The sequence below is a fragment of the Balaenoptera physalus genome (assembly GCF_965194825.1).
Source record: "Balaenoptera physalus genome assembly, chromosome: 1".
Taxonomy (NCBI): Eukaryota; Metazoa; Chordata; class Mammalia; order Artiodactyla; family Balaenopteridae; genus Balaenoptera; species Balaenoptera physalus.
The window spans coordinates 95,372,802-95,399,122 of record NC_138882.1 but is presented as its reverse complement, the minus strand read 5'-3'; the positions used below and the strand labels follow the sequence as shown (position 1 = coordinate 95,399,122).

Below are 26,321 nucleotides of genomic sequence, written 5' to 3'. Positions count from 1 at the left end.
TAGGAAGAAACAAACAAAAAAAGCAAATAATACAATAACCTTCATACTGAGTAATTACATGTCTGTTTATGGATAATTTAAATAAATTGGCGTTACTGGCAGTTTTAAATTAAGGAATAATTCTGGTCCACAGTAAGGTCATTACCACAGCCAGGTCCTCAACCTTTAAATAAACTGGAGATAAAGGCCCACTGCTTCTTGTAATGGTGATGAAGCTTTTATAGGACAACAACCTAGGAGTGGTCTGTTTTCATTCCCCCTCTCCTTTGATCAATGAAGCGTTTTACAAAAGGATTACCACCCAGTTCTTGAAATTCTCTTCCTTGGCATTCCTACCTGGACTACCTATTTCTTTCAACATTCTCTTCTTTGGTACTTCTTCCGTTATTACCTATAAAGTAACGACTCCTTTCTGAATTTCAAGCCTTTATTTCTGCTGATTTTAGAAACTCTAGAAACGAAAGATTAAAAAGGAACAATTGCCCTTCACAATCTTACCTCCCCCAAACAACCACTGTTTAACAGTCCATACTAGAATATTTTCTCAACTTCAGATTACTATCTAATAAACAAAAGAGATTTCCACAAATCCCTACCTTAACTTCCCTATTCCTATGAACAAAGATTTCTAACTTGGACAACTGGATAGACTAAATCAATTCCCTCCAGCCTCAACTTCCCATTCAACTAGTCACCAGTCCTATTACTTCTACCATTAAAACACCTAGTGTCTACCTCTTTCTCTGCCTTTACCCTAGTTTTTATCTTCCTTACACTCTATCCATTACTCCTAACAGGTCTTCCCATCCTCAGCCTATTCCTTAAAAGTAGCACCATTTGTCTTTGAAAGATACATTTATGAATATGTAACTTTAAAATCTGAAGCAATAAACTATCTCAGGTTTGAAATACAAAATCCATTACGCCCTTGTTTATAAACAGCTGACAACTTTCCTGAAAAATAAAGTCAAGTAGAGTGGGCCCTGTAGAACCTGCCTCCAGCAAGCCTCCCTTTCCAGTTATTCTCTCTGCCCCACAAAACTGTATTCTCTAGTCCGTTCATTATAGACTACTCAACATATACCACGTGCTTTCAGATCTCCCCAAATCTGCTCATTCCGTTACTTCTATACCTCTACCAAAAACTCTTCTCCCTCTTAACAAAGTACAACTCACCTTCAAATGTCCCTTCTCTGCAGGCTTTCTTTACCCAAGGTTACCTCAAAGACTACAAAGGACACTCCTAACTGAAACCTAACTTCTAAATAGTACAGAGGGAGTTTTTCTAAGAGACCAATAAATCAAGAGATCTGTATATTAATAAATATAATCTGGGGTGGAAAATCCCAGTTTTGGGCATAAATATTGTCATCTAACAAAAGACAATAAATAAAATAATCTAGTGTTGATATTTTCAGACTAATAGTTGAGAATATAAATTGTTTTCAGAATACCTTTAGAAGCAAACAGATTAAGATTTTAAATTTAACCAAGTAATTAGGAAATCCAGAATTATAAACTGATTCTTGCCAATAGGAAACGATAAACCTACCTCGCAGTGATAATCAAATATTGCACTTTCAGTAGTATTTGCTGATTCTTCTTTTTCAGCACACGTTTCAAAGGATGAAAGTTGCTAGTGTTTAAAAAAAAAAAAAAAAAAGAAAGAGAGAGCGCGCGCGTGCGAGAGAAAATGACCTATCAAGCTAATAAAGAATACAACTGCTGCTGCACCAGGCAATCTCACAGTACAGCACTGAAGAAAACAAAGACTACTAGCAGCGTTGGGAAGTGCTCTTTCAAAGCTGTTGAGTAGGCACAAACTTCTTGTTTCAGATCAAGTGTTGTGTCTTCAACTTAAGTGTACTCTTCTTTGGTCTTGTTGGTTGTTTCGAGGTTTGTTCCTTGCCTGATCTGAACTTGAAGCAGCAGTTTCAGGTGGTAAAGTCTGTTCTGTTACACTTCATACTAGAGATAAGAATGAAGACATTAAGTATAACTTACATAAAAGAATCAGGGACAGAGGGTAGCTAGAGGGACAAACTCATTTCATTAACTTAGAATCAAGCAATGCAGAAAACTTGGAAGCACACACACTCAATGTCATTTGAGCAATCTCCCAAGTGCTAATGGATACCTCCTTTGGTACATACACTCAAAACCCGAAATTATTCAGTCCTTATTGACACCCCCTCCCCAAAAATAAATTCGAAGTTACATAACATAATATTCTATTTAGTATAAGTGTTTTGTAGCTACCTAGCACTGTGTTAGGTACTGTGAAAACATAAAAGAATTTCCTGCCATCAGGGAGTTTACACCCTTGTTGAGAAGAGTTATTTATACATGGAGGAAAAACTAGAATATAGGACAAAATGTCCAAAATTAATTTGCTCAACTAATATCTGGGTATCTACTACATCACATACTATTCTAGAAATACTATTGTTTATGCATCACCGTCTGTGCATCAAAGCAACATGGTCAGAGAAGGCTTTTAGTAAGAGGTAGAATATTTCAGCTTAATTTGGAGAAACAGGCAGATTTTTGAGAAAAAGAAAACAGCTGAGTATTCTAAGCATAAAATATCACATAAACCAAGCCAGAGTATACAACTAAATCCTAAGTCCCTTGAGAGCAGAGACCATGTATAGGATTTTCTATGCCTGGCATCAAGGGAGCTTTATTGCATGAGACTGTCACAAGTGTGGCTGGTTGTTTCAGAGGAATCAATAGGCTAGCCTGGCTAGAACAGAGGGCTGGGTTAAAGTGAAATGAGATATATGGTGTGACAGATGCAGTAGAGCCAGATTATGAAGTGTTTCAACTTGATATAACAGGAAACAGAGAGCCTTAGTTCTTGATGAAAGGGTATGAAATCCTGAAATCCTATGAAGGATCACTTAGTGAAGGAAACAGACATCTCATTAGAGCTGTTGCCATAAACAGATGAGGAATCTCTATAGAAGAGAAACAATTAAGATGAGAAGAGAAGAGAAGTGAAATATATGTATAAATAAAATCACAGAATTGTGCTTTGTATTAGCTGTAAAAAATTATTATTTTGTAGTGCCTCAAATGTTAACTAAAATGACTTATATGGCGAAAAGAAAAGGTGGATTTGGTTTTAGATATGCTGAGAGGTGGACAGTGTATTTAAGAACATCAGAAATAATGACTATAAGGTGAGAGGTCAAACCTGGTGAAACAAAGTAGGAGAGCTCAATATTAATCACACTGATACTTACCAGTAAAATGTCACAAACAAGTTATTTAATCTCCCTGAGTTTCAGTTTCTCCTATGCAAAATGAAAAGTCAGTAACAGCTGATCTGTGGCCATTGGGTATACCTAACATTCCATGACTTTATACAGTAACTTCAAATATCAAGTGTTACATTTGTCAAATCTTTCAATTTTATTTGGATCATTCTCCTATTACCCAGACTAGATACTTCGTAGAGCAATGATTCTCAAATCACTTGGGAAGCTTTAAGACATACACATGCCCAGTCCCCACTCAAAGAGTAATTTAACTGGCCTGACGTAGGGCCACTTCTGTAATGATCTTTGATTCCTCCCTCTCCACCTACACACCCAATGTTGCAAGTCTTACCAATATTTCAAGATACCTTGTGTATTCATCTTTTGCCCTAAATGACCTATTTTTAGTCCAGGGGTCTGACACATCTGCTAACTTCCAGTGTCAACCCTTTCCATATTCTGCCACATAACACTACCAGACTGATTTATCTAAAATTCCAATTTCATCTCATTCATCTCATCTCCTTGTCCAAAATCCTCAGTGATTTTTCCAGCACTCTAAATGGGAAGTTCTTAATCCTGGCTGCAAATCGAACCCACCTGGGACTTGGGGGGGAGGAAATTAGAGCCTGGATCCCACCCTGAGATTCTCATTTAACTGCGGTTAGGTCCTAGGCATTGGTATATTTTCTTTCCCACCCTGCCCCCAAGGTGTTTCTGACTTGCAGCCAGCGTTTAACCGCCACCATTCAAGGTGTGTCTGTTCTGTCTTTACATCTTTACCTTCTTCTGCTCTCCAGTTCTTCTAGATAGGTGCATTTTCCTCCCTAATTCTTAAACACAACTCTTGGGAGATTCCTGAATTCTAGTCTTTGTGTATATGGGTCTTTCCACAAAGAATACATTTTGTTATCTTCAATACGACAAAAAAAGCCTTTCTTGACCATTCCAGCACAGATTTATTACAGTAACTCCCACTGCTGGCATCATGCTTTTTGGTACCAAATCATTTCTGCACTTTACTTACATGTTTATGTATCTTGTTCCTTCAATTATATTTCAAATTTCTGAGAGACAAACTCAAGTTTATTTCTTTACCACAGCCCCCGATAGCACTTAACCAGGTACTGCTAAACTTACCACAGCAGAAAATAATACAGCAAAAGATAGTTAATCTGTAACAGCAAAAGACACAATTCAAGTTGGTAGACAGGTCCACCAACTTTAAAAGATTTTGTTTTGGTGAACTGTATAAAGTCTTAATTATCCAATCAAGAAATAACCTCTTCTTTTAAAAGATACCCATTGGGCATTTTAATAAATTTGCTATCCACTCATGCTAAGGTTATTAACATTCATGGGTGGTACTGACCAATTCTTTTGCTTTAATCCTCTGAACATAAGTGTACCCCCTACAACCTCCCCCCCGCCCCCAAAGCTAGATGCTTAAGTCACATGAAATACAGAGTACTAATAAAAAAAAAACTAAGGAACAATTTAAATGTGGATCTGAGAGTCTCCCTGATTACTAAGTAATCAACTCCTTTTCCCTTTGCTCTGTATGGGAACACTATCACCATTAGTTAATTATCAATTATGTCATGCTGTTTTAGAAGTTAGTTTTCCTTTACTTGATCTGATAATCCAAACAGTCATGCCCTATTTCACCTGCCTTAAAACTATCATCACCTGTTCTGTTATTTACTGTCTCCTCCAGTTTGCTGCTTTATCACAAAGGCTTAGCTGAAGCGGGGCACACAGTAGGCACTAAACTAATACATGTTGAACTAATACATTTATATGGCATTACTCCATCTAAAATGTTATCACATAACCCAGTTTATCATTTTGACAAATTATACTCAAAGTCTGTACAGCATTCACCTGGGAAGAATGTTAAAGAAATGCTAAACCAGTCTATAAAAGTCCCTCCACCTAACCCACTTTCTTCAGAGTACTTCCTTTGAGAATAAGAGCAAAGACCCAAATAGGCAGCACGGAACTGAAAAGGTTCTCTATTGTTGATTTATATGACTAACACTCATTCTTGCCTTAACTCCCCAGTTGGTATTTCTTAATGCATTAACCCAAGGCAAGTTTAAGTATATCACATTTTTCTCTAACCTGTATAACTGAAGTGCCTAACAGGTTTTAATTCAGTTTTACGTTGGGATCTAAGGAAAATGATAAAGTTTAGATAATTAACCACCTTAAAACAATTTAAGTCATCAACACGTTGAGCGGAAATAAGAGAAAATCAAATTGCTGCAACCATCTTTTTCTATATGTTTACTTTAGTAATAACAATTGTGCTGTTACTAGATATTTAAAATTATACACCCACCCATCACTTAACTTCTTTTACATATACTAATACTTTGAAATAGGACAATTGCCAGTGTGGAAAGAAGCTGAAGAAATGCTCCAGACACAAAAATCAAAGAATAGTGGAGACCAGCACCATCCAACAGAACTACTGTGCAAGCCACATATGTAATTTAAAATTTTCTAGTAACCATATGAACTTGAAAGAACGGTGAAACTAATTTTAATTATCTTATTTAACCAAATCCAAATGTCATCAGTTCCCACAGGTAACTGACATGTTTTTAACATCCCTGGAAATCCAATGCTTATTTTATATTACAGCACATTTCAATTCAGAACTGTGCACAGTTCAAGTGCACAATGGCCACACACAGCTAATGGCTATCACAATGGTCAGAGCAGATATAGACTGATGATGAGGGGAAAAAGGCATTGGCATGCCCAATAAAGCAATAGTAAATGTAAGGCCCTTGAACAAAGACCTTCACTGATAAAAGGAGGCAGTACCTAGCAAACCTGCCCATAGCAGGAGTTTGCACTTACTACATCCGAGAAGCAGAAATGCAAACAACTAACTGGTTATATATTGGCTGCAGCTGCAAACCAATGGATAGCCTACAGGTTCAACGTGAATAAACTGCCGATCAATTTATTTTCAACTACACATTAATATTATACCTCAGCCTAAAAGGACATATAATGCTCCAAAAATAATCTTTCAATACACAATATTCAGTTTAATACCCCTAATAAAAAATGTAGCAAAACAGAAACATCTAAGAATTCCTCTGGCTTGGCAGTATGTATGAACTGGAAAAAAGTTTTGAATTCTTTCTTTAACTAGGTACTCACACATGCAAGCGGAAAACATTCTAATACCAAGACAAAGGAATTTTTAAAAATCTTGATTTGGCAGAAAGCATTTAACAGCAAGAAATGATGGGATTCAAGAAAACAAGTCACCCCCACCACAGCAATTTCACCACTGAAGACATTCCAGCTATTAAGTCTTAAAAAATACAGTTATAATTCTTCTAGCTGTAATTCTCTATCATGAAAAATCCTACAAGTTACATCTCTCCATAAGACAGTCTGGGTCAAAAATCTCAAAGTAGTCCCCCTTTGATTTTTGAAAAGACCAAACTAAGAAAGCAAACCAATGCCTTGTACTTATTTAACAAGATCTCAAGATTTTTGTTCTGTAATGCAGTCCTCAAATTCAACTCCTTAAAAATCTGCCCACACGGCATTTCCATGTTTAAACTACCTTGTCAAAAGTCTGGTCCTCACAACAATGTGAATGAACTTAATGCTACTGAACTGTACACTTAAAAATTAAAAAAAAAAAAAAAAAAAGGTTAAAACGGTAAATTCCATTATGTATATTTTACCACAATTTAAAAGAAAATATTTTTTTAAATGTTGTAATTGTCCTGCATTGTGTGTCTTTAGATGGAGGGAAGGGAAAACAGGAGTAGGATAAAGCAGGACTACATGTCAGCTTCCACATTCTCATTTTTTATTTGCTGGGAATTTACCAGAATTTTCAACCATACTCTAGAGGTCATACTTGTCAAGTCAGAACTTATTTACAAAAAAAGAAAACCTATCTTCTGTGCCTCAAATGCTTTACTTTTCAACTCAGCTGCTATAAATACTCATCTCGATGGTAAACATCCAGAGCAGCTGCAAAATCACTCAAACCACTACCATCTCTTTTATTTCGGGCCTATGGCTAAAAGGAAAAAAAAAAAAGAGGTTGAAAATTTATCAAGATTTTATGACTCAGGCATATGCCTATTCAAGTATAAAACCCCCTCCTTACCCAAACCAAGAATACCCAATATTGGTTAGTACCAAAAGGGCACAAAAGTATTATACTGCCCCTCAACGTAGTATTGAAAATGCTTCCCTTCTAGAAACTCGAAAATTACTCAGCGTTTTGATATAGAATAACTTATATCAGCGGGTTATAATTTGGTACCTACATTTTATAGGTTGGTAGCTCTAGTCAAGAGCTGCCAGTTCATACCATCCTGATAAAAAGCTAAGTCTCCCACAGGAAGGATTTAAAGATTTAACGACCAAAGTGCCTTTGGGCGTCCTCCCTCCTCCTTCACCCTGTCTACCAACTGTTTAAGAGGACCACATTCTTTTGCTCATTTTAGGTGCAAAACAAGGAAATTACCTCACACAACAACGTTCAGCTTTTGTATTTGCGGACTGAAGGCTGTTTTTAGAGAGGGTTCCCTGCCTCACTTGTCAGGCAAGAGAGGAGCTACTGGGTGTTTCTAAAGGAAAACCTTAAAGCAAAAAGAACCGTAGCACTAAGATTTCCTACTTATGATACATCGGATGGTTTTAAGAACCTCGAAAGTGTCTACGACCAGGGCTCTAAAAAACTAATTCTACATAGAATGACGAAGCCATGCCTTTCATTGCACAATATGGGCCGGGCTCTTACACCATAAGAACCAGAGGAGGAGTAAGGAGAACTCCACTGAGTTCTCACCGAGTTCGCCCTAACCCCAGGATTAGAAGGGTGAGAGCCATGTGCCTAAGTTTAGAGGCTGGTCCTCTTTCTCAAGAAGCCGAAAGGGAGGACTAGAGGAGAAGGTTGGGTGTTGAGACCCAAGATAAACAGCTCTAGGTGAATGGAAGTAAGGATGACAATTCGGCCGCACTACCGTGCCAGATGTGGCCGAGGAAAGGAGGTGTCTCTAAGCAGTTAGATGGAGCGGGGTCTCAGTCCATACACAAAGGAGGCGCCATTGCCGCACTGCGCTCTGGTACTCGTAGTCAGATCCCCAAGCAGGTGATGGCCAAGATACCACAGGGTTCAGAGTCAGAATAGGCCCCTCTTCTATGCCTCCAGCTCTTCCAGTCTCACACAAAGGACCGCGCCACCACCCCCTCGCCCCGCCCGCCGGGACTTGTAGTTCTCGTTCCCCCCACCAAGCCGCAGAGAAGGAAGCAGCCAGACTACAACTCCCAGCAGCCTCCGCGCCCGAGCCCCGCACCCCTGCCTCCATCTTGGCTGCGGTCGGAGCCTCCATTTTCGCTCCCTCCCCCCACTTTAGTCACCACCACTACCACCACGCGCGACCGCCTGGCCTAGACTCTTCGTTTCTGCTCTGCAGCCCTACGTGAGGCCTAGACAGTTGAACGGGAGCCGGGTGGAAAAGCCCGGGGCAGGGACTCAGGGTGGTATCTTCTCTACCCGGAGCTCTAGGAGTGCCCACCCTGCCTCAGAAGTCTCTCCCGTTTGTCTTGGTCCTCTCATCCGCCCTTAACGTGGCTTCTTGCTACCCCCAGTTGGACCCTGAGGTCGTACTCACCCCAACAGCTCAGCGCCCCCTCTCCAGCGCCGCCATAAGCAGCACGGCCCGGTACGTAGGAATAAATCTCGCTTCTCTCGCGAGAGTTGCGGGCTTCGAGCGCGTGCACAGGAAGGGGGGGCGGGGAGCGTACCCTTAGTACGCCTGCGCACGAGGGCTCAGTGACGCCGGCCAGTGCGCTGCGCTTAACCGCAGCCGAGGTGGTGTCTACGTTCCCTTAGTTCCCCTCCTCCGTGAGCTGCAGGAAGCAATCTCGGTGTTTGCTGACTCCAGTGGGACGCACGGGACGGGGTGGAGGGTGACTTTCGGCGTCTCTGATCTTTGCAAACCTGATTATGTTTTAGGCCCCGAGACCAGGATAAACCTTGAAGGCGAACAATTAGGAGGGCATATCAGGAATGTCATATAAAGGATTTCTCTTTTCTCAGCGGTAATCCGGAAGTTCCCCAAACCCCAGTTCCTCTTTATTCACAGTGCAAGCCTTCTTCCTCTTGTCCGCTACATTAGACTGGACTTTTATTTAATATAGAGTTAGATTTTTAGCAAGGTAATTTGAATGCCATACGTGAGAACTTTGTTTCCCACAAACTATGTTGCTTGCAACAGACAGACAAGAGTGAGCAAGGTAGCATAATCATTAAAAAAACAAACTCCTTCAACTGACCTTTTTAGTTAACAGAAGATCTACATAGTGTATCAGGTAATCAAAGGGGTGAATCAGTAACCGAAAGGTTGGAATCAGGGCAAATGGATGACTCATCCCACAGGGAAAGAGGGAAGGAGGAAAATGGTTAATTCTGGCCCCAGAAAAGTGCAATGAATTATATATACCTTGCCAAACGATAGGGCAGTCCCCTCTGGTGAGAGGAATGGTTTTTCACAGATTCTGTGGCTCTCTCACTGGACAATATTGGATAAAAAATGACCAGTTACGCTCCTGAGAACTCTCCCACTACTTTATTTTCCCCTTCAACACTTATTTGTCCGGCATCTTGTATGCGTCGTCGCTGGGGTGTATACTATAGTAAACACAAACAGTCATGGTTCTGTCCTCAAGGAACTTTCAGTCTAGCATCATTCAATAATCACAAAACCAAAATCTGAACATACACATTGAAATAACTGCAATGAAGGAAAGGTGCACAGCTCATTTCTGAGCAAATCATCTTGAATTATAAGAGGAGGTAGTATCTTACTTCTGATGTTCAAAGATTTTTCTTTCCACCTCTGTTGCTATTGGTCTAATCCCATACCACCTCCAAGCTGCCTCTTCTTTTTGATGCCTTCCCACGCTTTCCCAGGCACAGATATTTGCTTCATTTTCAGCGCTTTCATAGCTCACTTTATTGTAATTATTAGTTTATACTAGCTAGTGATTCTTTAGGACAGGGCCTGTGACATTCATCTTTGCATCGCTCTTTCCTGACAGTGCCTGGCATAGACAACCCTCAAAAGCTTGTTGAATGAATAGCACTGAACAACAATGTAAGAATTTGTTAGAAAGTGGAGTGTTCTGTTGGGAAGTACAGAATGTAAATATGTCAACCTAGCTGTTTTGTTTCCTCTGTCCAAATCTTAAATTAAGATTTCTCCTCCCCAGCAATAGATCTCGTTTGGATATTCTAATCTAGTGTTACAGAGAAACTGCCCTGGGCTCTTGCACTAGAAATAAGGTCATGTGAAGCTGGGCTAAAAGTAGAATTAGGTCTAAGAGCACACATTCTCAAATATCACAGCAATGGGAAATGTAAAAAATAATAGCCTCACTAAATTCTATAAATACAAGTCCTATTAATAAGAATAAAGTCTCGATTTCTACCATCACACATAGCTTCTAAAGACCTTCTTAAACCATGTAACTATTTTATCATCCTCATTCTATGTCTCAATTGCCTTTAAATTCCTCCTTGGTCCATAATTAGTATCAAATTACACTTAACACAAAATGCAAATGTGTATCAATCCAGAAGCATACATTTTAGCTTCCGATGCATTAAAGTAAAAGATGGAGTAATTCACTAGTTTAAATGATTTAGTCTTAAATCATTAATTTAAATCACTAGTTTAAATGATTTAGTCTTTCTACAAGTACCACTCATAGGTTTCATTTTTAGGTAGAGGTAGGTTTCATTCTTAGGAGATCACATTTTAAGGCAATAATATTTTTTCAGATTAATCTTGAAGTCAAAAAAACCCCAAAATGCAGTTATATTTTTATGTTTATTTTTTAAACTGAAGTTAATTAAAGCAGAAGCTTGTGAAGTCACTTGGGAAACCATTTCCTATACAACAGGGTAATCATGGATTTGGGGAAGATATTTACTCCATTAAGAAATAATAATCAGAATTTAAAAGTTGCATATATTTTTGGTTATTTATCATACTAATTTTTCTTTCGAGAAACATAGACAATGAGATTGATTATAGTTGTGGGGTTTTTTTTTCTCTACCATTATCAATAAGCACATTTCTCTGGAGTCTATTTGAGAATCAAAAGCAAGCATCCTGGGCTTCCCTGGTGGTGCAGTGGTTAAGAATCCGCCTGCCAATGCAGGGGACACGGATTTGAGCCCTCGGCCGGGAAGATCCCACATGCCGCGGAGCAACTAAGCCCGTACACCACAACTGCTGAGCCTGCGCTCTAGAGCCCGCGAGCCACAACTACTGAAGCCCACGCGCCTAGAGCGCGTGCTCCACAAGAGAAGCCACCGCAATGAGAAGCCACCACAATGAGAAGCCTGCATACCGCAAGGAAGAGTAGCCCCTGCTTGCTGCAACTAGAGAAAGCCCGCGCACAGCAACGAAGACCCAACGCAGCCAAAATAAATAAAATAAATTAAAAAAAAAAGTAAGCATCCCTTACACATTTATAAGGTTTTCTTGAGCAGCGATGGATGAGAGCGCAGGCTCAGTAGTTATGGCACACGGGCTTAGTTGCTCCATGGCATGTGGGATCTTCCCGGACCAGGGCTGGAACCCATGTTCCCTGCACTGTCAGGCAGATTCTCAACCACTGCACCACCAGGGAAGCCCAAGGCAGAAGCTTTATATAATGCTTCCCTTTTTAAAAAAAATAAATTTATTTATTTATTTTTGGCTGCATTGGGTCTTCGTTGTTGCACGCAGGCTTTTCTCTAGTTGTGGTGAGCGGGGGGCTACTCTTCATTGTGATACGCAGGCTTCTCATTGCGGTGGCTTCTCTTGTCGCGGAGCATGGGCTCTAGGCATACGGGCTCTAGAGCACAGGCTCAGTAGTTGTGGTGCACGGGCTTAGTTGCTCCGCGGCATGTGGGATCTTCCCGGACCAGGGCTCGAACCCATGTCTCCTGCATTGGGAGGTGGATTCTTAACCACTGCGCCGCCAGGTAATCCCTATGATACTTCCCTTTAAAATGTCAACATTGTACTTAACGGAAGAATTATGTGGACATGCTAAGCTGCTGCACTGAAAGTAATCACCATAACATTTTAGCTCTGGGAATCAGCCAGAGAGAAGCATGGAGCAAAGCCTATTTCAAATTTAATTAAAAATAAAACCAATTGTATTTAGAATAAAATCCAAACTCTTTTACAATGATCTATAATACAAGGCTCTAAATGACCTAGTCTCTACTAAGTCTCTAAGCCCTGGTTCACTGTGTTTTAATCCACTGCCACCAACATTGCAAATTTGTTCCTACTTCTTCAGAATCCTTGCCTTTACTCTTGCCTCTGCCTGGAATGCTCTTTCCCCAAATCATCAGATATTTGGCACTTTCTTATCTTTCAGGTTTCAGCCCAAATGTTACCACCTCACAAAGATCTTTTCTAAAGTAAAAGTACCCACTATTACCATTGCTCTCCATAACAATATTAGCTTGTTTTATTGTCTTTATAACATGCATTGTTATCCAAAATTAACACATTTATGAATTTAATTTTTCATTGCCCTACTTCCTGAACGATAATGTAAGCTTCGGTTCTCTGGTTCATCATTGTATCCTCTAAACCTAGGATAGTGACTGAGGTAACAGTACTTAATAAATGTTCATTGAATGAATGAATTATACTTATTTAATTAAATCTAAGACAGTATTGACTGTGTGATACATCATTATTTATGTACCAGCAAGAAGAAAATGTTGCCATTTTCACTATGACATAGGGAGTTCCTTGGCGGTCCAGTGGTTAGGAGTCTGTGCTTCCATTGCAGGGGGCATGGGTTCCATCACTGGTTGGGGAACTAAGATCCTGCAAGCTGTGCTGGCGCAGCCAAAAAAAAAAAAGCAGCACACTATGACATAATACTTTTATTACTTAGAATTTTATATTTATTAAAAGAGCCCTTTTAAACTAATTTAGACCTAGTTTTTTAAAAAAAAATTATGTCACACTTGTGTGTATATAAAGCAAGAAAAAAAGCAAAGTAAATTAGTTAAGGTATTCCTAAAACTTCTTTACTAGTCCTACTCTTCTGAATCTCCTTCTTTTTAGTAATAAATTTGAACATGTTTTTATTTTTTATAAAATTTATTTATTTATGGCTGCGTTGGGTCTTTGTTGCTGCATGTGGGCTTTCTCTAGTTGTGGCGATTGGGGGCTGCTCTTCGTTGCAGTGCGTGGGCTTCTCATTGCAGTGGCTTCTCTTGTTGCAGAGCACGGGCTCTAGGCGTGCGAGCTCAGTAGTTGTGGCTCACGGGTTCTAGAGTGCAGGCTCAGTAGTTGTGGTGCACGGGCTTAGTTGCTCCGTGGCATGTGGGATCTTCCCAGACCAGGGCTCGAACCTGTGTCCCCTGCATTGTCAGGTGGATTCTTAACCACTGCACCACCAGGGAAGTCCCTGAACATATTTTGAAAATGCCATACATCAAGAGGCAGCATAAAAAAATAAAAAACCAACAGACTAGGAGAATATATATTTGCAACGTATAAAACTGACAACGTATTATCATGAATATATAGTAAATTAATACATATCAATCGATAAGAAAAAAATCAAAGAAAAGGAAAATGGAGGAAAGACTTGAATGTCTATATTAAAAAAATCTCTGTATAGGCAAATAAACATTTGAAATTATGCTCAGCCTCATTAGTAATCAGGGGAATGCATATTTGTTCTGAGATAATTTTAGGCTTACAAAAGAATTAGAAATACAGCACAGAAAGTTCCCATAAACCCTTCACCCAGTTTTCTATTATGTTAATCTTACCTCACCATAGAACAATTTTCAAAAGTAGGAAATTAACCTTGACCCAATAATATTAACTACAAAATTAATTCAGGTTTCACCAGTTTTTTCTCTAATATCCATTTTCTCTCCTAGAATCAAATCCAGGATCCCACCCTACATTTAATACTATGTCTCCTTAGTTTACTCTATCCTATGACAGTTCCTCAGCTTTTCCTTGTCTTTCATTACCTAGATGCTTTGGAAAATATTGGTCAGTTATTTTGTAAACTTCCCTTAATTCGGTTTTGTCTGATGTTTCTCTTGATTAGATTGAGGTTATGCATTATTTGGAAGAATGTTACAGAGGTCATGTACCCTTCTCATTGCATTGTATCAGGGCTTATATGATGTTGGAAAGTATTATTAGTGATGTTTACCTAATCAATTGGTCAGTGTTGTCTGCCAGGATTCTTCATGGTAAAATTACTGTTTTTCCCTTTATAATAATTAAATATTGTGGTGGAGATACTTTGAGACCATACTTGATTGAACAATGTCCTGTCAAAATTCATGTCTACCCAGAAACTCAGAATGTGGCCTTATTTGAAAATAGGATCTTTGCAGATATAATCAAGTTGAAATGAGGTCATACTGGACTAGGATAAACCCTAATCCAACAACCAGTGTCCTTAAAAGAGGGAAATTTGGACACAGAGACATATAAGGAGAACACAATGTGAAGACTGAGAAGGCAGAGATTGCAATGATGCATATGGAAGTCAAGGAATGCCAGGAATTGCCAGAAGCTAGAAAAGGGGCATGGAACACATTATTCCTCAGAGCCTCCAGAAAGAACCGACCTGCCAACACCATGATTTCAGACTTCCAGCCTCCAGAACTGTGAGAGAATAGATTTCTGTTGTTTTAAGCCATCCAGTTTGTGGTAATTTGTTATGGCAACTCTGGGAAACTGATAAGAGACTATGCAAATATCCTTTTTCTGTTTGAACTTTAGTCCACTTATTTTAGCATGCATTGGTGGATCTTGCTAATAAATCTCTTTTTTGTCTCATAGATGTGCAGGTTTTTCCACACAGAAGTATTCTTGGGCCACCAAGAATACTGGTAATGCAGCATTTCCTAAGAGTGTTTCATTGTTGTCTCCAGGATTTTATTCCAAGCTGCCAGAAGCCACTGTGGTAGGCAGAATTTTAAGATGATCACCAAGATTCCTATCACCTGGTACACTTGCCTTGTATAATTCCTTCCTCTTGAGCATGGGTTGGGCTTGTAGATCTTAGAGGATATCACTTATATCTCGTCAATGGCAAAAGGGATCATTGCAGATGTAATTAAGATATCTAATCAGTTGGGTTAATCAAGAGGGAGCTTATTCTGTGTGGGCCTAACCTAATCAGGTGAGCTCTCTCTCCCTCTCTCTCTCTCTCTTTCTTCCCCGTCAGTGGCTGGAGACTTTATCTTGGCCATACCGGCAGCATGTGGGATCCTAGTTCCCCAACCAGGGATCGAACCTGTGACCCCTGCATTGGAAGCACAGAGTCTTAACCATTGGACCACCAGGGAAGTCCCCAGATGAGCTCTTAAAAGGGAGTCTAGAGGTAGAACGCAAGGGAAGTCAGAGATGATCTCCTGTGGGCCTTGAAGGCCTCTGAGTTCTACACCTGCAAGGAAGTGAATTTTGCCAACAACCGTGTGAGTATGGGAGAGGGCCCAGAGCCTTAGATGAGATGCTAGCCTCGGATGATACCTTGACTTCAGCCTTGTGAGATCCTGAGAAAGCCCAGCTGAGCCGTGCATGGACTTGTGACTTACAGAACTGTTAAGATAATAAATAGGTGTTGCTTTAAACTGCTAAATTTGTGGTGATTTGTTACATAGCAATAGAAAATGAATACAGCCATACTCCAAATTCTTGTGCTGGCACTCCTGATTTTACAGTAAGTGCTAATGGAAAGTTCACAGAAAACAGCTAAACCCCCATTCCTTTCTCAAATGGTCCTTAGTTTGTTGACTGAAATATCAAGAACTTGACTTTATCCAGTCACACCACCAGGAATGCAAACCAATTTTCTTACGCTTAGAATCAACTAGATGACAACCCCTACATGTATAAGACATATCCCAATTTCAGAGACATTAAAGTATGAAATAAACATGAATCTTAGGATCAGTAACATACAGAAATCCATTTCCAGGAGGCTAGACGAAATGTTGAGTGAATTGTAGTTCATCGAAGCTCTGAACGTTCCACTTCCTCTTAAGCATTCTTGGAGAGTGACAAAAGAAAAAGCATCATCTGCTTTCCACTATGAATATTAGTGGATAATACTCCTTAATCCACTTGGAAAGTTGCCATGAGACAGCTGCAAGTGAAATAACTGCAGAATACGAAATACAACTGCTTATAGTGAAACGTGTCTAATATCAATGAGGTAGATGGAGGAAGAATTAAAAATTAGGAGTCAGATATTAGCAAGGATTTTTAAAAAAATGTATAATTTTATTATTTTATATGTATGTATCTCTTAACAATATACTGTAGTCACATGATGAAATCTAGTACATCAATGAAAATGAATGACAACTATATACAACACAATGAATCTTAGAAACATAATGAAGAGTGAAAAAAATCAAATCCCTATAGACTACTATACAGTCTAATACCACTTTAATACAGCTCAAAAAGGAGCAAAACTAAAAAATGTCACTTTAGTGTTATATACATATTTTAGGTCTTTTCTCATGTGATAAAACTATTAAAAAGAGGGAGCAGAGGGGTAGAGACAGGAGAGGAGCACAAATAAATAAATGTAACATATGGGTAATGTTCTATTTCTTAAATTAGGTTATGAATTATTATGCTTGATAATTTATTTGCATGTCACATCTTTTTATAAGTTAAAAATTACATTAAAACATAAGGGCAAAATTATGCATAATGTGTTGACAAAATTTATATTTGCATTGTTGCTTTTTAAACTATGCTTATTTTATCAGTCAGCGTTCTTAATTATAGTCAATTCAGGTTAATTTTAACAAAAAGTGATTTTATTAAAAGCTAATAATCCTCAGGTAATCCTCAGGATCTCTGGATAGCCAGAAAACCAGAATTAGAGGCTATACAACCTCTATAATCACTTCAGATCATTGCTTCAGTGAAGACCCCACGGTGTCCACTGGGGCAGAGACACTGCAGCTTACACCACTGACTTTGCTGACACTGGATACTGAATGTTGTCAGTACAGCCACTTGCTGCTCCTTCTGTGGAGGTGGATGTAGTAGCCAGTGTTGTAGTCACTGCCTTTATTCAAAGAATTCAGCATAGTTCCCTGCTTCTTTGTATCACTAACTTTTAAGGCAGAGGTATCTTCCCTGGCTGCAAAGTGGCTGGGAAAACAAACATCTGACACCTTCAAATTTTTTAGGAGGGAGGAAGGCTCTGCCTCATTAGGTGATGGGTTCCCTAACTATAGTATAGGAGTTAGGATAATGGGCAGCCTAAAAAGAAATGACAGATGTCTTCCGCAGCCCATTCCTTGGCCACTCAACACCAACACACTCCTTTGGCTAATGCTTACACTTGTTAAAAACTATTCAGTGTAAGAGGACTTGTGTCAGACATTGTTAGCTGCTCTCTCAATACTCTTTCCTCTTTGCTAAGAGAATACTGATTTTATTTGCGGCAGCTATGTCCCCAGCCTCCTTTGCTGCTAGAAGTGACCATGTAACAGGTCAGGCAAATAAGACAAAGGGAAGTCTGTCTGGATTTCTGGGAAAGCGTTGTGTTTCCTCTTAAAAGAGAATACATATAGCTGGCATACGACATTTCCCTTTTTTTTCTGCCTTCAAACATGGACATGACTTCTGGCAGAGCAGCAACCTTCCTGCAACAAGAAAATTGCGTGAAGGCTGAAAAACAATATGCTAAGGAGGCAGATTTGAAAGACAGAACTGCACCTTTTCCTGTATGTGTCAACAAAGGACTGTTAAGCACTGATTAAGCATTGTTCTTTTCAGTTGCACGCACACACTCTGAGCTACACCACTCTAGAAAACAGATGACAATTATGTCTCATTCCTTAAGACTCCATTTATTAAATTCATAATATTTTCTAATATATGGGCTGTGGTGTATCTTTTGCGCCATTAATGAAATAGATTTTCCTCTCAAGAACCACTTGAACTCTGAATAGTATTTGGCATTTAAAGGAATCTTAACTTAATGATTAAGAATATGTTTAAGTCTGGGTTTGAATCTTGGTTTCAGTTTGGAATAATAACAACCTCCTCGTGCCTGAGTATCTGTAAAATGAGGTACAGTTGAAATGGAGATTATATAATAACTAGAAAGCACTCAGCTTTCTAGTTCTCCTACTCATTTTGTCTCTATTGGATGCTCAAGTTGTAAATAGTCCCTCCTCTGTACTCTATACATCCTTATATTGGATTTATCACATTGTTTGCCTCTTCTACCAGATTTTTCTTCAAAAACACTGTCAGTGCCTCCCCCCTGCTTTTTAAAATTCATAACTCCAAATGAAGTGCCTAACATAGTAGACTAGACAGTCTCAAACTAGTGTCCTTAGAAGTTATCTGGGATGATTATTAAAATACAAATTCCTAGATTCCATCCCCAAACTTCTATTGTAGTAGGTCAGTGAACCACATTTTGAGGAACACTAAAATAGACCTTCAATGTTTGAATCAAGTTATGCATAAGGTATTAATATAAGGTAATAAAGGTAGGTATCAATAATATTTACACATTTTTCCAAGATACTTCCAAACAGTTTTAATTTTATACTTTAACTTGTAGTCATGTAACTTATGATTTCTAACCATGAGGAAACGTCTAAAACCATTTCAGAAACAACTATTTATAGTTACACGAACTACAATGCGATAATTAGTATTTATGAAAAACCCTGTGTACCTGACAGGTTGCTATATAAGTGAAAAATAAACCCTTGCACTTCCTAATAATTAGACTCATTACTGAGTAAAATTAGCTGATATTCTCAAAATGAGATTTTTATTAGGAAAGATAAGTTTGTATTAAAATTTTGCACACCAGTCAAGTTCCATCATCCACTGCAAAGTAAACTTTCATACCCACTCAGACCAAAGTCAAGAACATTCCTTCTCCCCTTCAATTTTCTAACTACACACTATTTTCATAGTATTAACACCAGCTAGAATTCATATTATATAGGGTGCTGAGAACTCTTGAGGCTCATGCTTCAAGCTTTTGATTTGCCAGGGGGAAAAGTTAACATTTAGATTTATCCTGGTATCTGAGATGTAAAGAACTTTACAAACAACTCTAAAGGAACATAAAGCAGATAAAGGGACACCATGCTATAGTTTAATGGGCCATTTGATTACCTTATCATTTTCACTGAAAACTGGCCATGGCAGCTGACCAATGGTATAGGGTACCTGCCTCCTGAATGGAACTGTGGAACATAGAGTGGCACTTAGGGCATATACTGCAAGGCAAATGGCTAGACTAAAAGTTTACATACTCTTAGGAAATGAGATAAAAACGTCCACACTTCAGGTGGAAATTGTTTGCAGGATTCTGAATAGAAATTTGACAAATTCAAAAATGACATATACCGATTCATTACAGCCTACCATTTTAGGCAAAGTCCTTTGGTATTACTGGGATCAGATGCTTTTAGGATATCTTGGAGAAATTCTGTTGTTTTATTTGGAGTTAATTCTTTATGGCTGTACAAAAGAAAGTTTACACCACACAAAGCACTAACAAAAAACTCTAATGATGTGTCTCTCCCATGCAGTATAGTGCTTATGGTTACTGGGAAATATTGACAGGTTTAGCATTCATTATTTCAATTATTTTTGGGCAAACCTAAATTGATAGTATTACATGAAGTAATTTATAAATTTGAAATGTGAGTAAATGGAGATGGGGGAATGAAATGATGAGTGGGCCTAGCTGACCACTTACCATTTGAATCTCAACACAGCTTCTATGAATGTAATAAACTCTCATTAAGTGATAAAACTTTGCTTCCTTGTGAAAAATGGATCTAAAAAGAAAGCCAACTACTAGTACTAGTAATGAAAGACATCCAAGTAAGTGATGGTTCTTAATTATAAATGAAAGTTATATATAAACTGTAGAATGTAGTACCTAAGAACTATGATGTGAATAAACCTATTATATCTTCTTCACACTGGGTAAACTACCCAAGCTGAAGATTTCCTAGTAGGACAAAATTGAAAAATTGACTACTAACATCTAATAGAATAAATAAAAGTTACCTTTAGCATCTGAACTAAGAGCACATCTGTGTGTAAACACACACAGGACAAATTTTTCAGCATTCTTTGAACAATACGATGATTATACTACCACTAGAAAAAAAACAGTTGACTTATTTTCAAGTATGTTTCCCAGGGACTAGCAACAGGTTCTCTCAAATTAAGAGTAAAGACACCAGGCCATAAAGTGCCAACTCTTAGCACCAGAGAGACTTAAAACTTCAAAAAAGGTGAATGACATTACAAATTAGAGAATCTGCCAATCTACTTCTGTGGAATTGTATTATTTTTCTCAAATGGAAACAAATCCAGGTTTATGCCAAATAGATTGAAAAAGCTAATCTCTTTTTAAAATTTTTAAGAATTGCAATTTACAATCCTATATAAAATAAAATTGCTGGTTTATAATAAAATGCTCTAAGTTTCAGAGATATGAAAGAACAAAAATGAGCTGAAAACAGTTTATATAAATTGAGGTCCCAGAAATGAAAATTAAAAGTAGTCTCTTAGAGAAAGGAATGGTGAAACTCCGTGTATTTTAGTGAGTATTTTCACTAACATACCCAAAAACTGTTTCGTGGACAGCCACTTTTGACTGCGAATTCTAAACTGCCACTTGATACATTTAATCAACATTAAATCAAGTCTGAGGCAAGACACTGAATGGACAATACTCGAATAGAGAGATAATAACTTCCTTCCTCGATAAACAATCTCCAGCCGTCATTCAGAAGTTGAATTATTTGATGGCTTGGGAAGCAGTGTCCATTGAGTTTTCCTTCCTGACCCGAAGAGACTCACTACTGATGGACAATAATTCTCGAAGTTCCTTATTTTCAAGCTGGAAAAAAAAAGTATATGTTCATTTCAGGTATTTAGACTGTCAAATTGTATCAGAACACGTTGTTTTGGGCCTGAAACAGAAAGCATATTATTTTAATTTTAAAAGTTTTAAGGAAACAAAAGAACTGAGAATTTCCTAAAATTCTACTTATTTATTCATTTAAAAAACATTTACTGAGTAATTTCCACATGCCACGTGTTAGGACTACACAGAAAAAAACAAGGTCCCTCTCCACTTGAGGAATTCACTGCTTGTCAAACTCTTTATGGTTCCCACAAGTTTTAGTATTGTTTCTTCTGTCTTTCAAATTCCTAATAATAATTTAACTCTGTTCAATCTTCTCTCCTAGATGTCCTACGGTTTTGGAGAAAGAAAGGAAAGGGGGAAAAGAATTACTGGGCACATAGCCAGGTATCACATGGGTGTCTTACATCTACAATCTCACACAATAGGTAGGGTAAGTACCATTGCTTACATCCATGTTCTCTTTGAGATGAGGACGCTGGCTCACGAAAAGTCCAAAAACTTGTCCAAACTTAGACAACTGAGATGTGGTATTGCTGGGGTCTCAATCCAATGCCCATGTTTTTTCCACTTAAAATATTAAGTAAAATTTGTCCCACATTTCCTTAGGCTGTTTCCATAAGTGAGATAAATTAGGGATGGCATAGACAAGATCATTCTATCATTTTAACTAACTCCTAGTTCCTAATTGGGACCTTGCCTCCCTTTGATTTCCAGGTAGGGCAGTTTGCACTCTTCATCCTTATTCTCTCTGCAGGAAATTCTGGGAAGCCATAGCATTTTCAGGTTTCACTGAGAGTTAGAGCCCATGGTCATTAAACCTTGTACCATATAAAGTGCTTCCCTCAATACTCTGTATCTCTCTCCTAGCATTTATATACCATTTCATACCAAAATACTACTAGTCTTATTCCTTTTGTTAGACTCTGAGCAGGTACCCTGTCTTTTCCTCTCTAGTATTTCTCAAAGGGCCCATGACAGCATCTTGTAATAAGGAACATTCAAATCATCTACTGCAGGGGTCCCCAACCCCTGGGCCTCTGATGGCTTCTGGTCCACGGCCTGTTAGGAACCGGGCTGCACAGCAGGAGGTGAGTGAGCGAAGCTTCATCTGCTGTTCCCTGCCGCTCCCCATTGCTCACATTACCGCCTGAACCATCCCCCCATCCCCACCCCCAGTCTGTGGAAAAATTGTCTTCTACAAAACTAGTCCCTGGTGCCAAAAAAGTTGGGGACTGCTGATCTATTGTAATGCTTTTCCTTAACAATTTTATGGGCACACTAACACCCCAGGCCTTTCTTTGTAAATTATTCCCATTTTAATCAAAATATTACATGAAAATAGCTTTTTAAAAAAATCAAGACTATCCAATAAAAATTAATTTAAAAAAATCAAGACTATAAGACTTATAAAATAGACTGCAGTCCCTTGACTTTGTTTCCCAAAGGCAACCACTTTTAATATTTTTATCTATTTCTTTTGGTATTTACTTCCATAATTCTACATAATATGCCCAGTACTGCTATTTCCTGATCATCAAGTTTAGACATTACCTATTTGAGTTCTTTTTACAGCAGATGAGGCACCTTAGCTCACGTGTATTCTGTCCCTTCCACTCTCTCTACCCTCTCAATATGATATCTCAATTTCTGGCCAATACATAGTTGGCATTTTCATTGTTTGCTGCTGATTACATTTCCTTTCTTGAAAAGGGTATGGAGGATGTAGTTTAATTTTAAATCAGACCACAAAGGAAACATCAGTACCTAACAGTGATAATACAGTGATGGCATACCTTCCAGAGTCTGAAATCTCTGTAAAATATTGTGAACCTAAAATATCAACAATCTTACCTCTAATTGTGCTAGTTTTTCCTGAATCTTACAAAATTGATCATCATCCATTTGTACTGCTTTCCTCATCACTTCTCCCATTTCACAGATTCTGTCAATCTGACTCTCAATTTCCTGTGAGGATATTAAGAATAAAAAGGTGAAAAAGTCATCTTTTTATTGATATGAAGTTCATGAAAACATGTGCATTATGATGTTAAAAGTTCATTTAATCTGTGGTACAGAGGTTACAAAGGAGTTTCACTACAATCTAAGTCCTCAGAGGTAAAGCCATAATAAAGTTATCTTGTGATATTCACAGATAATTTGTTTTCAAAAGGTCAATTCTAGTCTAACCACCCATTGGATATTGGACATTATCTCTAAGTGCCTGTTTAACTTAAATTTTAATACTTTTATTGGCAGGAAGCTTACCATATTCCAAGGTATCTTATTCTATCATTGGACATATCTCTTAGCAAGTTTTTCATAAAAGCTAAACTCTGTCTCCTTCAAGGATCAAGTTTTCTCCTCTGGACCACAGATTATTATCTTGTCCAGATGAAAGCCATTCACATATTTAAAATATCCCTGTGCCCTATGACTTTAGTTAACTGAAGTCATTAAAATGCTTTCAATGGGATCTAAGATGAAACTTATCTTCCATAAATTCCACTGCAGTAATAGTGAGGTGTCAATCTATTAATCTAGGATTAAATGATATAGTACCTGTGAATGTACAATGACAACTCTGAAGCACTCTACAAACTTAAGAACAATTACTCGGTCTCCCAAATTAAATCATAAGCAACCAAAGTATAGAAACTATGCCATGTCTTTTTTTTTTTTTTAAACCATACTTCTCTCTCCTAACAACATAGTATGATGCTATGTAGTTCAGTTTAATAAAAGTTTACTGACCCCCTGCTATGTGCCAAGTACTATGTTAGGGATAAAAGATGAATTCATGCTCCTTACAACCAAGGAGCTTACAGACCAGTGAAATGTACAATAATAACCACCCAAGTATTTACTGAGCACCTTCAACACTAAGTGGCATTCTGTTTGGTGGAAGAACTAACTAAGCATTCATTAACATCTTGAAAAGAGATCTTGGTGAACGGGGGAGGAACTTTAGTCTAACTCAAATAAAAGGCCCTGGGCAGCCCTTTACCCCCTTCTTTCTATTCATATCTTTACAAAGCTATAGTAAAACCTACAGCAAATATGATAAACATGAAAGGAAAACAAGCTTACTTTTCTTCAAAAGCAAACACACAATCTAAAACAATTTCAAGATTTCAATTCATTTAGAATTTATTCATCAAAGTTTCTTACTGCAGAGTGAGACTGGTGAGCTTTCAGGACTGGTTCAGCATCCACTGCTTTTTTAGCAACCATTAATTGTAACATCTGTTTCCGGTATTTGCTCATGATGAGTTCCAAAGCATCCTGGTGTTCCTCCAAGGAAACCCATAGCTCTGTCAAAAAAATAAAATAACTTGGCAGTGATGTCTGAGAGATACATCCTAAAGCCAAACTCAAACAGTTGGAATTTTATGACACTTTATGTAACATTATGAATCCAAAGTTGTTAATTAGTGTTTAAGTCCACAGAACTCAACAGTTATGGTCTATGTGAAAAATATCTTTCTAGGCAGTGGCAGCATAATCTGGTAGAAACAACACGGGATGTGGCCTCAGAAGACATGAGTTTAAGTTCAGTTCTGTGAGTTACTAGATTACGACTCTTAGGCAAATCATTTAACCTCTCTGAGCCTATTTCTTATCTGCCTTGTAATAATAAAAACCTTGCTTGTCTACCTCAAAATGAAGATATGAGAATACAATGGCATGATACACGTGAAAGCCCTCTGTAAACTGATACACAAATAATTATTCATACTACTATCATTAATAATGTATTCATCAAGCCCAAGAATATACACGCGAGGATACGATTTACCTCTTCCACCTTGCACAAGGAACATAAAAAAACTTTCAATCTTAGCTTTAATGTTTATTTCAATTAATATTTAAATATTAAGTTTTAAGTCCTTGAGGATATTCTCTTGTTATGCAAGCCTCCACCTTGGGACACCTAATAAGCCATGCAATAATTCAACTGTACTAAGCACCTCTTCGATAAGCTGCCTTTAAATAAAAAATCAGAAGACCTTGAAAAGGGTAATGTAACAAACTTTACTGATACTGGGCGAGCACAGTCTAACTTTCCTGTTAAAAGTACTGACTTGGAAATACATACAGCATGTGCGCTTTTGTGAACAGTTTGTCAGTTTTGCAAGAACTTATGAAATATTACTGGATATGAAAAAATCATAACTACACAAAAAGGCCTGACCAACCTCTGTTTTCCTGCTGCAAGTCTCTAATCTGTGTATTCTCTTGGGACAGCAGAATGTGAGGTTTGTATTTGGACATGTCCTTTATATCGGATGCATCCTCTTGATACTGGACAAACAGAGACAGACTAATCGCGCAGTAAACAGAACAGCCGCAGATGCAACTTAATAGGAGGCAGAGCTTCAGGGCAGCATCCTCAGCCCCGACCCCGCAGAAAGTTCTCACCACCGCCCTCTTGGACCAGGACAAAATTCCAGGCCGAGTGCCCACTTTACCTCACCCTCCACCCCTCAAGTGCCCGGAACCCGAGGGCACGGACCCCTACCCTCTGCCTGACCTGGTCCGGAAGCGCTGTCCCCGCCTCCCGCATAGCGGCCACCCGCCGGTGCAGCGCCGCCGACTGATCCACTAGCGACTCGGCGGCCGCATCGTGCTCCCGCAGCCTCTCCAGTAGAGTCTTAGCGTCTGTCAGAATCTTCTCGATGGTGCAGCTCATAGCGGCCCCAGGACGACAGTCGCAGCACCGCTCACCTGTGCGATGGGTTCAGATCTCCCTGAGCCGGTCTCAGCTTTACAGACGTCACTTCCGGGTACGTTTAAAAGGCGCCTCGGCGGTAGCCGCGATATGCGCTTGCGCAGTGGCAGCCTAGGCGGCTGGTGACCCGCTTCAACCCGCGGCTTTTCTTGCAGTCTCGCCCAGGGCAGAGCCCCGGAGGCTTGCCCTTGCCACGCCCTTGGTTTCCTGTTTCCACAGCCTGGTGGTCAAGTTGTGTTAAGGCTGGGCTAGTCCGAATTTCTCCTTTCCCTACTGGTTTTGATTGATGTGGATTGTTATTGTAACCGTTTTAAAAAAAGAAAATT

The 26,321-nt window shown here is 38.8% G+C and overlaps 2 protein-coding genes across 7 annotated transcripts in view; both read right to left on the bottom strand.

The window, feature by feature from the left end:
• CSDE1 (cold shock domain containing E1) overlaps nucleotides 1-8,987 on the bottom strand; it is a 35,818-nt gene extending 26,831 nt beyond the window's left edge. For 2 of the 5 annotated variants that reach the window (XM_082458369.1, XM_082458370.1), the window contains exon 1: nucleotides 1,553-1,695. The gene's annotated coding sequence lies outside the window, so the exon portion shown is untranslated. Of the gene's footprint in view, nucleotides 1-1,552; nucleotides 1,696-8,929 lie in introns of those variants that run through there. The other 3 variants (XM_082458371.1, XM_082458372.1, XM_082458373.1) reach the window with 2 other exon arrangements.
• On the bottom strand, nucleotides 1,643-26,053 carry SIKE1 (suppressor of IKBKE 1). Of its 2 annotated transcripts, XM_082460419.1 has the most exons (6): nucleotides 25,798-26,053; nucleotides 25,463-25,568; nucleotides 24,435-24,577; nucleotides 23,118-23,231; nucleotides 8,930-21,236; nucleotides 1,643-1,968 (listed from the first exon to the last, which is right to left on the bottom strand). In XM_082460419.1, the coding sequence occupies exons 1-5, from the start codon at nucleotides 25,954-25,956 to the stop codon at nucleotides 21,135-21,137; spliced, it is 624 nt and encodes a 207-aa protein (XP_082316545.1). In that variant the 5' UTR covers nucleotides 25,957-26,053; the 3' UTR covers nucleotides 1,643-1,968; nucleotides 8,930-21,134. The 2 variants fall into 2 exon arrangements, with proteins under 2 accessions (XP_082316545.1, XP_082316546.1); XM_082460420.1 differs by lacking the exons at nucleotides 1,643-1,968; nucleotides 8,930-21,236 and adding an exon at nucleotides 21,371-21,593 and having other exon boundaries at nucleotides 25,798-26,052.
• Between the last annotated feature and the right edge of the window lie 268 nt (nucleotides 26,054-26,321).